General features: G+C 43.7%; 1 protein-coding gene across 1 annotated transcript in view; it reads left to right on the plus strand.

Annotated features, from left to right (window-relative positions):
- LOC126235839 (prostaglandin reductase 1-like) overlaps positions 1 to 670 on the plus strand; it is a 94,142-nt gene extending 93,472 nt beyond the window's left edge. The window contains exon 3 of the mRNA XM_049944700.1: positions 99 to 670. Coding sequence (XP_049800657.1) covers positions 99 to 581 — 483 coding nt within the window. The 3' untranslated portion in view covers positions 582 to 670. The remainder of the gene's footprint in view (positions 1 to 98) is intronic.
- Positions 671 to 13,494: the final 12,824 nt, after the last annotated feature.

The raw sequence follows: 13,494 nt of genomic DNA on the forward strand, positions 1-13,494 counted from the left end.
GCACGCCCTTGTAAATGGACAGATATCTGTTATTTTATCTAGCCTACGGCCTGTAAGACAGAAAGGCGCCGCCTTCAGTTGTGTTTGCTACGTGTCAGGTTATAGGCTTCGCCGGCAGCGACGAGAAGGTGCGCTGGCTGAAGGAGGAGCTGCAGTTCGACGAGGCGTTCAACTACCGCACGACGGACGCCCGGCGCGCACTGAAGGAGGTGGCACCGGCGGGGGTGGACGTGTACTTCGACAACGTGGGCGGCGAGCTGAGCAGCGCCGTGCTGCCGTGCATGCGCCACGGCGGGCGCGTGCCCATCTGCGGCGCCGTCTGCGCCTACAACAGCGAGGCGCCGGTGCGGGCGACGACGGTGCAGCCGGCAGTGGTGGGCCGCGAGCTGGTGCTGCAGGGCTTCCTGGTGTCGCGCTGGCTGCCGCGCTGGGACGAGGCCGTGGAGCGCATGCGCCGCTGGGTGCTGGACGGCCGGCTCGTCTGCCGAGAGACCGTCAGCCACGGCTTCGACAGTCTGCCGCGCGCCTTCATCGGCATGCTGCGCGGCGACAACCTGGGCAAGGCCGTCGTCAAGGTCTGACGGCTGGCGGCTGGCGGCTCACCCAACATTGCTGTTCCTCATTCAGCTGCCTCCCTGTACCAAAGTAAAATAAAAAAAGTGTGTGTCAACTGCTAGTCTCCTTTATTTTTGACAAAGCAGCTCAGCTTTCATACAGGGTGTCCAGAAAAGGACTCCCTGATTTCAAAATTAAATATCTCGAGAACAAAGATCGATAGAGGAATGCAGTAAACGGTATGTTTATTGTGAAAGCTGTAAGAAGTTTATACAGCAGTTTGAAATAATTGTTACAAAAGCTGCTAACAGATGGCGCTGTAATCGCCATACGTAATGCCTAGTATAAATAGTGATCCGAAGCCCAGAGCGATCAGTTCCACTATTGAAACGTGAAAGGAGGTTAGCGTACCGAAGGAAGAGATTAAAACCATGTACTCCATTGAACAACGCGTTTTTCTGGTGCTAGAGTACCACAGGTTAGAAGAGAGTCCTACGGCAACAAGGCGAAGTTTTCAAGCACGATTGAATGTTACAAAAGGACCCGATGCGAAAACCATTCGTACGCTCTTCGCAAAATTTCAACGAACAGGCAGCGTAACTGATGATCTAGTAGGGCATGTTGGCCGCAAGCAAACCGCAGTTACGCCTGAAAATATCGCCACAGTTTCTGGAATTATTCATCGAAATCCAATGTCATCCGTCCGTAGAATTGCATCTGAGACTGGTTTGAAGCGTTCCAGCACGCGGAAAATACTGAGAAAGAGCCTACACATGTTTCCATTCAAAATTCAAACGCACCAGGCCATACCCGTACGAGCTGTGCAACAAAGGGTTGCCTTTGCTAATCAGATGCTTACAATGATTGATAGTGAAGAATTTGATGTTGGCTGCATCTGGTTTACAGATGAAGCACACTTGCACCTGAATGGATACGTTAATAAGCAGAACTGGCGATTTTGGGGTTCCGAAAAGCCATATTGGTGTGAAGCGAAACCCCTGTATTCTCCTAAAGTTACTGTGTGGGCTGCAGTATGCAGCAGAGGCATTATTGGCCCTTTTTTCATTCGAGAAACGGTCACTGGTGCACGTCACGTTGCAATTTTGGAACAATTTGTCGCCACACAGCAAGCGTTAGAGGATCGACCAGGTACTGAATGGTTTATGCAAGATGGAGCCCGACCACATCTTACCGAACAAGTGTTTCGCTTTCTTGAGGAATATTTCGGGAATCGAGTCATTGCTTTGGAATATCCCAAATTTACTGGTGCAGGCATGGATTGGCCTCCATGTTCGCCGGATTTGACTCCCTGTGACTTTTTTTTGTAGGGCACAGTGAAAGACATGGTGTAGCCGAAGCATCCCGCCACGCTGGACGAGCTTGAATCGGCGATCTCTGTGGCATGTGAATCCATTTCGGTTGAGACACTACGAAATGTGATGGCGAATTTCATTCTTCTTTTGCGCCGCCTCTGTAGTGCCAATGGTGAACATTTGAAAACATTGTGATGTGATTGTTTGCAAAGATTGTTTTCATACGATTATTTCACTTATGTATGCTGATATGAGCTGTACAGCGTACAGCGCCATCTGTTAGCAGCTTTTGCAACTATTATTTCAAACTGCTGTATAAACTTCTTACAGCTTTCACAATAAACATACCGTTTACTGCATTCCTCTATCGATCTTTGTTTTCTAGATATTTAATTTTGAAATCAGGGAGTCCTTTTCTGGACACCCTGTAACTGGTGCTATACTCTTCAGCCTACCGACCTACCCACTTTCCTCTCTCGTGTATTTTTATTTCTGACAACCATGTCCTCCTACAGCGTATAACACTACCACTCTTACTGCTATACCATCGGGAAGTGTGGTAGATCCGCTGTTGTTTTCTATCTACATAAATGATCTTTTGGATAGGGTGGATAGCAATGTGCGGCTGGTGCTGATGATGCTGTGGTGTATGGAAAGGTGTCGTCGTTGAGTGACTGTAGGAGGATACAAGATGACTTGGACAGGATTTGTGATTGGTGTAAAGATTGGCAGCTAACTCTAAATATAGAGAAATGTAAATTAATGCTGATGAATAGGAAAAAGAATCCCGGAATGTTTGAATACTCCATCAGTAGTGTAGCGCTTGACGCAGTCACGTCGATTAAATATTTGTGCGTAACATTGCAGAGCGATATGAAGTGGGACAAGCATGTAATGGCAGTTGTGGGGAAGGCGGATAGTCGTCTTCGGTTCATTGGTAGAATTTTGGGAAGATGTGGTTCATCTGTAAAGGAGTCCGCTTATAAAACACTAATACGACCTATTCTTGAGTACTGCTCAAGCGTTTGGGATCCCTGTCAGGTCGGATTGAGGGAGGACATAGAAGCAACTCAGAGGCGGGCTGCTAGATTTGTTACTGGTAGATTTGACCATCACGCGAGTGTTACGGAAATGCTTCAGGAACTCGGGTGGGAGTCTCTGGAGGAAAGGAGGCGTTCGTTTCGTGAATCGCTACTGAGGAAATTTAGAGAACCAGCATTTGAGGCTGACTGCAGTACAATTTTACTGCCGCCAACTTATATTTCGCGGAAGGACCACAAAGATAACATAAGAGAGATTAGGGCTCATACAGAGGCATATAGGTAGTCATTTTTCCCTCGTTCTGTTTGGGAGTGGAACAGGGAGAGAAGATGCTAGTTGTGGTACGAGGTACCCTCCGCCACGCACCGTATGGTGGATTGCGGAGTATGTATGTAGATGTAGATGTAGAACTTAAAGTTGGAGGCAGATCGTATAATGAAACTATCTTGTTAAAGCAATTATGGTATAAAGCAACAGTGCAGTGTTACCCTCTGAAATGAATATTTTTATGTTGACAGTGTTGTACCTAAAGGAGGTGGCTTATCGGACGTCAAGGTCAGAATTACGTAAGTGTTTAACGAGTAACAAACAATATTTTACCTATCCAAACTGTCCAAATACTGAAGTAAAAACGGTCGCCAGCCTAATTAGGCATAGAAATGTGTAACATCTCTTTTCACAGATTAAGATAATGCAACTTTAATGGACAGTCACAGCCTATACTCTATCACACGAGAGTGCAATGAACTCTGTCACTAGCAGATGTTGACGTTAAAGAAAGTGCTAACAGTTATAGAAGAAGAAAGCTATTTGCATAAGTACAACAGATAAGGCTTGTTCAAACTGAATGGTTTCAATAATATTACTATTAAAGTGCACTTTAGAATCATAAATTGGACATAGATTTAGTATAACTTTTCAAACACTTTTCTATCTGGGATGCGATGTGAATAAAGTTCACTGCAAAATTATAAATTGGGCATAGGTTTAGTCTTTCTTTTACCAATTACTTTTCTAACTGAGATGGGAATAAAGAAAGAGTTCACTAGCAAACAATTTCTCACAGTTCTCTGAAGAAAAGAAGTAACTGTTCTCATGGATAATGACATTCCTAGCAACTTTACCTTCAGTGAGGATAAAACAATAAGTGGGTACTCATAAACTGATATTACACTTATTAGAACACAATGCCACACAACTCAACATAAATATCAAGGGTAGTTTTAACTTTTTATAATCAAGTAACATTGTGCATTTCGGCAACTTTGAATGGGGCAGGTGGGGGGGGGTAGTAAAGCAAACTAAACACACTTTCATAAACAATTTAATGGTTCAAATGGCTCTGAGCACTATGGGACTTAACTTCTGAGGTCATCAGTCCCCTAGAACTTAGGTTAGTTAGGTTTAAGTAGTTCTAAGGACATCACACAACACCCAGTCATCACGAGGCAGAGAAAAATCCCTGACCCCGCCGGGAGTCGAACCCGGGAACCCGGGCGCGGGAAGCGAGAACGCTACCGCACGACCACGAGCAACAATTTAATGAATGCCAACTTAGGAAAACTGTTTCATAGTTCTTTACCTTTTTAAACCAGGAGTGATAAATTCTGGTAGAGCACAAAACAAAAATTATGAAAAAATTCAGACACCGGAAGCCTCTCACAAAAGCTACACTTACTTCCTCCTTCGACTTCACCAAAATCCACAATAGTACTAGATAATTTACGTCTTACTTCACTCAATTTTGAACAAATTTAATTACGTATTAGTCTTTCCTTTTGAATATCATTTGTTCAAACGGTTTGGATCCTGAAAGGTGTTGTGATAAGGAAAAAATCAAGGTACGTATGTAAATTTAGTTATAAGTTACCTTATATTTGAGCACACTAAAACATCCAATGATCTGATCCTTCACTTTATATATATCTACAATTTCACCATTCCGTTACAGTGATTGCGCAATGCGGTGGCTAGTACGTCCTGGCAGGTGGATCAGTTGTTGATAATGATAAAGCTCGCTCATTTCTTGGTGGCAATAATAGATACTATTTCCAAAACAGAGCTAGCTTACAAATACATCCATCCGAGGCTTTGGCACATTGTAAAACGGCACAAAAAGCCTCTCTCGGCACCAGCACAATCCACTGTTGTTACATGAACTGATGGCTGTTCAGTAGCTCGTCTCCGACTAACTCTTGGTTCCACGTTTCTATCCATGCCAACCACATTTTGCGCGCACTGCACGATTCCGCTCCCAAGGGGAACCACAAACCACAACACCTTTTCATCTTACAATTTACTAAAAACCCTAAGTGAGGATCAGCAATTACATAAGAGCAAATAGTCACTTTAAATAAAAAAGATCAGTTACACATATTGGTATTTCTACAAAAAATATTTACACAGAAATTACAATTATGTACAGTAAGTTTTGTACCCCTCCAAATGAGGCAAAGAATTTAAATAACAGACACTACATCATATAGGAATAAACCATGACATCAAAGCTTTTACAAAGGAAAAAGCGAACACGCTTGTGGCGCAATGTCTTAATGACAGAAGGTAGAACAGACAAAAAAAAAAAAAAAAGGAAAATGTATGTCAGTAGAGCTATGGAGCTCTGGTGTTACAAGCGGTTGGTTGTATGGGTGACTTTATGAAACAATCAGTTTCGGTCAGAAATATGCTGCAGTTTATGGTCGCTCAACGGCAAGGTTATCAGCGATCAGTCAGAAAAAAATTTAAAAAAAAATAAAGTGGCGCGTAGGTCTCACTTTCTAACGGTTTCGTAAAAAGATAATTATGATCAACATTATATTAGTATATTATGATTAATTTTGTAATTATAAAATGTCTTCATGCGGCGTTTGTCGCCGCATGACGTGCAAATTCCACAATATTTCCTCGGAGCAACTGGCCTGACACAACATTGGACTAGTATAGTTTTTTAGTGTGTGACGTCTGTCAGCACTGTTAATAAACATAGCGTACATGGCACGCGCAGCAGGGCCGCTCTGCGATTTTCGGCAGAGCGCGTTTTGGTATGGCACCATCTATCTGCAAATCATTACGCATGTGTGATTTCCGAGCCTGCGCAGTCTTCGCGCGCGTGTTCTATATACAGGGCATCAACATGCGGACACCGTCAGTCGTACCTAGCCACCAGCATGGTTGAACCGCCTGAAGATGTCGGTCAGTTGCTCCCTGAAAATATTATGGAATTTGCTCAACGTCATCCGGCGGCAAACTCGTGAACACTATTTACAACATATCCGTCGGGAAGGCTTGAAGAGTCACACTTCTGTAATTACAAACTATGGCTAATTTTTGTCGTTTTACATGATACACAGGACTGTCCGTTTCTGACCGAAACTGATTATTCAATAAAGTGACAGTACGGCTATGTGCAAACCATTTCGGCAGTTAGCTGTCACCAGGCCTTCATGCCATGGCCTATGAAGAGTTGCTCGACCACTGTAGCGCATTCTTTTCAACTCCTTACACACAGTAATTGTGCTAGCTCCAGTGCTGGTAGAACTTTGGAACTCACTAATGATTCTTTCCCCTTTTTACATTCGTCCTACGTAATTTTCAATGTTTAATGTCTGTCAGTACATAGAGGTCTGACTGGTCTTTGTTTAGCTGTGCTTCTTTCTCCCCCACCACCACTGAAGTCACGTAACCAGTAGTTCAAATGGTTCAAATGGCTCTGAGCACTATGGGACTCAACATCTTAGGTCATAAGTCCCCTAGAACTTAGAACTACTTAAACCTAACTAACCTAAGGACATCACACACACCCATGCCCGAGGCAGGATTCGAACCTGCGACCGTAGCAGTCCCGCGGTTCCGGACTGCAGCGCCAGAACCGCTAGACCTAACCAGTAGTCAAATGATTCAAATGGCTCTGAGCACTATGGGACTTAACATCTATGGTCATCAGTCCCCTAGAACTTAGAACTACTTAAACCTAACTAACCTAAGGACAGCACACAACACCCAGTCATCACGAGGCAGAGAAAATCCCTGACCCCGCCGGGAATCGAACCCGGGAACCCGGGCGCGGGAAGCGAGAACGCTACCGCACGACCACGAGCTGCGGACTAACCAGTAGTCGACTTCGGTAGCTTTAGAAGGATAGAAATGTCCCTGATGGATTTGTTACTCATGTGACAGTTAACGCCTAGTCCACATAGGAAGTCACTGAGATTTCCTGACTGACCCATCCTGGCGTTCCTCCTCCTCTACTGATGTTTTACTCTGGCGGGTCCACCTCTCGTGACACCTAGCGGTCAAATTCGCATTACACAGCGGTCTCCGGATACTTTTGATGATATTAGTGTCCATATTAGAGTTGAACTTTCAAAAAGCTGTAGAAAGGTAACCACTGCTGAGAATGAAGTCAAATTTGAACAGCATATTATTAACGCAGAGGGAAACGTCATGGAGCAAGAAAAACATTTAACAAAAATTTTACCAACTGATGGCGCTGTGAGTTTCTTAACGTAATTGGGATTGGCTACAAATGACGATAAATGGCAATACACCGGCTACGGTTTGAATTGCACGTTACACCATACATACTGTTCAATGTGCACTACAGTACTAGTTAGGCAGTCAGCAGTTGTGGAACTATTAGGTAAGCCCGTGTAGCACAGCAAGGGCGTACAACACCGGACGGGAAAACCCGATTTTTAATCATCCTGAGGCCAAAAAACACACAAAAAGGAAAATGTCATCTGTTTTTAACTGTCAAGGAGCCAAAAACCGCACAAAATAAAATGAGATCAGTTTCTAACTGTCGTCAGGCTGGAGCCGAGACTTGTTCAATATGGTGTCCATCGTTTTCTGCGACAAGTTGAAGTCGAGAGTCATGTTCAGAATGCGTCGCTCAATGCGTGCTTCAATTCAGGTGCGTTCATAATTGGAGCACTGACCGCAATACCTTTGAGATAGTCCCACAGTAAGAAGCGACACGGATAAAGATCAAGTGACCTGGAAGTCCAAGCTGCAAGTAAATGACGGCTGATAATACTAACATTTCCGAAATGCCTCTGCAGCAGCCGCTTCATTGGTCGTGTAATGTGCAGAGGAGCGCCATCTTGCATAAAAGTGATCCTACCCACAGATCCACGCTGTTGAAGAGCTGGAATGACGTTGATACCCAAAAGACTCTCCTAGCGTTTACCAGTGACGGTACAGATAGCAGTAGCCGCAGGACTCATCTCTTCGGAAAAATACGGCCCTATGGTAAACGACGCCGTCAACGAGTACGGTACCGCACAGTCACCTTTGCAGAATGGAGTGGCACCGTTTGATGTACTTGTGGATTTTTCCGCTGCCCGTATTCTCCAGTTATGCATGTTGGCATGTCCTTGGAGATAGACATTGCCTTAATCTGTCCAAGAATGTTCCATGGCCATTCACTGTCCACTTCCATGCGAGCAAGAAATTCCAGAGCGAACGTTCACCATGCTGGCAGGTCAGCAGGAAGCAACTCCTTAACATTAGTGATTTTGTATGGATAGAAATGCAGGATGTTTCGTAGGATTTTACGCACCGTGCTCGCAGACATGTCCAATTTTTCGGCAATTCCTCATGCACTGCGTATTTGTTGTACACCACCGCTGGATTTCTCCTGCAATGCTACGGCCATATCTTCAACAGACGTCGGATCAACTGCTTTTCTCTCTCTGCCACACTACACTTCAAAAGAACCTGTCTTTGCGAATTTTGTAATGATTTCCTCCAGACACTTATCAGATATTACTTTTTTTCATATCCTTGAATGTCCTGAATTTCTGCATGGCGTAAAAGAGCTTTACCAGCAGCATACGATTCTTCATGGATACAGTCTTACTAGACGTTACGCTGTTCAAATTTGACGTCATTCTGAGCAGCGGTTCTTTTCTTACAGCGTTTGGGAGCTGGAACTTTAAAATTATGGACACCCTGTACACACATTGCTTATAATAACAAAACAGTCAAGTTCATTGTCCTAAATAAACAGATGGGCACACCGTTGAGCAGGAAATCGTGCGAGTGAAAAGTTGCAGGAGGTTGTGTAGGCGCGAATCCTTCACAATATTTAAATATATTTATTAAACAATTTGAACAAGTCCAAGTGCATACACGTGATGACACAAGTGTGGTATTGAGCGCTCAGTTTACCAAAATGCGAAATTTATTACTTAACACAATAGAATACACGAGGTAATAATCTACCCCTTTGAATTTCACCAACTTTACAATACAGAGGGCAAGACATATTATAACAAAATAATAACGCAACAGTAAAAGGAGAACAAGAAATCCTAAAATATAATCAAACAATGTCGACACCTAAATTAATCTCAAAAAAGTACTTAACAAGAGAACGAAAATCGGCAGCAGAATACACCAACCCGAGTTTTTTCTGCTGGGCACAATAAACGAGAACAACAAAAAGATGAATTCCATCAACAAGGAGAGATTAAAGTTTCACTGAACACAGGAAAAATAAAATAAATTTTTCCAGTTTTAATGTACTACACTCTATAATGGCCTCACAGTAGAAAAAGAAATTATGATCGCATAGCAGCTTAATTTAGCCAGCACAGGCGTCTGCGTCTGCACTTCAAGGCTGATCACAAGTGACACAATTTCCATAACTGTTATATGTGCAAACAACTTCACAGCCAACAACACTGAATTCCCTGGATCTACGAAGCGAAGCATCGTACGCTGCTCCAGACGAGAATGATGCCCGGAGATGACAGCAAGCCACTATCAGCCGCGACTGGAACTCCACTGGGCTGCCTCACTGCTCTGCTTCACGACTTCCTGCTTTGCTGCGTCCGGCTGGCTGTTCTTCTCGGATGTTGCCAGCTGTCTTGCCTTCTAAGTGGCTGTCTTACAACTCCCCTGTACTAGGATTCTCCTATGATGATGATGATGATGGCCGTCCCATGCTGTATACATGGGTCCGCTATCACGGACAACTCCCTGGGACACCAAGCTCTGACATAAACGAAGCTCGGCTGACTTGCCCGTGCTAGACGCAAAGACTCATCAGCTGCTGTCCACGCCACCGTCCCCCCCCCCCTCCCCCCTGACCATTCCAAGTTGTTGTTGCCAGTCCACTCCCATACCCCAGACTGATCCCCGCTCTGACCGCTCGTGGCTCCACGCCACCCTGTGGTGTTGTTGCAAGTGGCTATTTTGCTGTAGCAGATGGTGTCTTGAAGGGAGGACATAAGATGAACATCAACAAAAGCAAAACGAGGATAATGGAATGTAGTCGAATTAAGTCGGGTGATGTTGAGGGTATTAGATTAGGAAATGAGACACTTAAATTAGTGAAGGAGTTTTGCTATTTGGGGAGCAAAATAACTGATGATGGTCGAAGTAGAGAGGATATAAAATGTAGACTGGCAATGGCAAGGAAAGCGTTTCTGAAGAAGAGAAATTTGTTAACATCGAGTACAGATTTAAGTGTCAGGAAGTCATTTCTGAAAGTATTTGTATGGAGTGTAGCCATGTATGGAAGTGAAACATGGACGATAAATAGTTTGGACAAGAAGAGAATAGAATCTTTCGAAATGTGGTGCTACAGAAGAATGCTGAAGATTAGATGGGTAGATCACATAACTAATGAGGAGGTACTGAATAGGATTGGGGAGAAGAGGAGTTTGTGGCACAACTTGACCAGAAGAAGGGATCGGTTGGTAGGACATGTTCTGAGGCATCAAGGGATCACCAATTTAGTATTGGAGGGCAGCGTGGAGGGTAAAAATCGTAGGGGGAGACCAAGAGATGCATACACTAAGCAGATTCAGAAGGATGTAGGTTGCAGTAGGTACTGGGAGATGAAGAAGCTTGCACAGGATAGAGTAGCATGGAGAGCTGCATCAAACCAGTCTCAGGACTGAAGACCGCAACAACAACAACAACAACAACAACAACAACAACAGATACACTGTGCCATGACAGAAGGCAATACCAGTGCTGGCCCCAACACCCATGTGAGACTGGATGAAGACTGTGCCGTGAATCGCTAATTAAGAGCGCTACACACAGGATACAAAAAGTACTGTGATTTTGATTGCAGTAATTGGCCCATACACCCAGATAGTGTGTGATAAGGAAGATAAAAGATTTTCTCAGAGTTTCTATGTGTTTGTGTGTTATAATTGTAAACTAGCCCTATGATGACTTAATGAAGGTATCAAATTGTCATACTGATCAAGAGGCCAAACATGTTAACAAACTAACAGTGACAGAATGGGGGACCAGTTCGGTTACGTTCGAGGTGTCGCTATAAAATAACGGGACTGATATTATCACTGAGTAAGTACGAGTGCGCCAAAGATAAACGACCTATAGGTGTGAGGAGTGAAACCTTCTCAATCGAATGCGGCACCCCTGGTGTCTGCAGGCAAATCATTGTGGCCGTGGCCTTCGTTTGTGTAAGAGCTGTTGTTTAGCTTTGAGGGAAAATGATAAAGTGTAATAATACTGCAACGAATTGTCGTGTATTTTCAGACTAAACTTGGAGAAACTGCTACTGAAACTTATGTTGTTATAGCGAAGATTGTTTGTCACATATGCTAGTTTGTGAGTGGTTCAAGCGTTTCTAATAAGGCCGAGAAGACGTTGAATATGACTTGTGCCCTGAACGCTCTTCAGCATAAAAACTCATGAAAATATCAAAAAGATATGTAATGTGATTCGATCTGACCGTCAGTTGAGTGGTAGAGCGATTGGTGAAACTGCAGGAATTGACGGCGAATGCGCAAGGCAAATTTTACATAACCAATTTAAAGCTAGAGAAGGGTGTGCGAAACTGGTGCCGAAAATTCTCATTTTGGTACTGGGTGTTTGAATATAACTGAAAATAATCCTAATTTCTCGGAAAGAGAGATAACATGCGACAAATACAGGTTTCACATTTATGATCCAGGAACTAAGCCCATGTACTGGAAGGCATAACTTTATCGGGAGCGACAAAAAAGCCCGAATAAGCAAATCAAAATTCAAAGCTAGTTTTTTTCGATATTCGTGGAACTGTGTATCTTCACTGGGTTCCTGAAGGTCAAGTTATTAATCAACATCGCTACCTTGAGGTTCTTGCTCAACTCAGTGAGAAAATAAGAAAAAAACGACGCGAATTGTGGAGGAACAAATCACGGGTTCTGCCTCAAGACAACGCACCAGCTCATACCGCATTGTCTCTAGCAAAGTATAGCATCATAGTGTTAGACCACCCGCCTTATTTGCCTACCCAGCACCATTTGACTTTTACCCACTCCCCATGGTCAGTCTGCATTAGAAGGAACAGGACTGCAATCCGTTGAAACAGTGACAGAAATAGCGGTACGTGTCATCAAGAAGCTCAGACGTCCAGCACTGATTCCATCAATGGAAAATTTGCATGAAGCATTGCAAGGATAGAGGAGTGGAGTATACTGAGGGGCGACAATAGCTAAGTATGTACGTATTTGAAATAAATGGTTTTAGCGCAACAGTCAAAATGGTTCAAATGGCTCTGAGCACTATGGGACTCAACTGCTGAGGTCATTAGTCGCCTAGAACTTAGAACTAGTTAAACCTAACTAACCTAAGGACATCACAAACATCCATGCCCGAGGCAGGATTCGAACCTGCGACCGTAGCGGTCTTGCGGTTCCAGACTGCAGCGCCTTTAACCGCACGGCCACTACGGCCGGCTTAGCGCAACAGTCCTGTTATTTTGTAGCCACATCTCACATCTACATCTACGTCTACATGGATATTCTGCAATTCATATTTAAGTGCCTGGCAGAGGATTCATCGAACCACCTTCACAATTCTCTATTATTCCAATCTCGTATAGTGCGCGGAAAGAACGAACGCACATATCTTTTCGTACGAGTACTGATTTCCCTTATTTTGTCTTGGTGATCGTTTCCCCCTATGCAGGTCGGTGTCAACAAAATATCTTCACATTCGAAGGAGAAAGTTGGTGATAGGAATTTCGTGAGAAGATTCCGTCGCAACGAAAAACACCTTCCTTTTAATGAGGTCCATCCCACATCCTGTATCATATCTGTGACAGTCTCTCCCATATTTCGCGATAATACAAAACGTGCTGCCCTTCTTTGAACTTGTTCAATGTACTCCGTCAGTCCTATCTGTTAAGGATCCCACACCGCGCAGCAGTATTCTAAAAGAGGACGGACAAGCGTAAGTGTCCTGCCAATAAAACACAGTCTTTGGTTAGCCTTCCCCACAATATTTTCTATACGTTCCTTCCAATTTAAGTTGTTCATAATTGTAATACCTAGGTATTTAGTCGAATTTACAGACTTTAGATTAGACTGATTTATCGTGTAACCGAAGATTAGCGATTTCCTTTTAGCACTCATGTGGACGACCTCACACTTTTAGTTATTTAGGGTTAACTGCCAAATTTCGCACCATTGAGATATTTTTTCTAAATCGTTTTGCAATTTGTTTTGATCTTTTGATGACTTTATTAGTCGATAAACGACAGCGTCATCTGCAAACAGCTGAAGTCGGCTGCTCAGATTGTCTCCCAAATCGTTTATAAAGATAAGGAACAGCA

Source organism: Schistocerca nitens, chromosome 1 (assembly GCF_023898315.1).
Source record: "Schistocerca nitens isolate TAMUIC-IGC-003100 chromosome 1, iqSchNite1.1, whole genome shotgun sequence".
NCBI lineage: Eukaryota > Metazoa > Arthropoda > Insecta > Orthoptera > Acrididae > Schistocerca > Schistocerca nitens.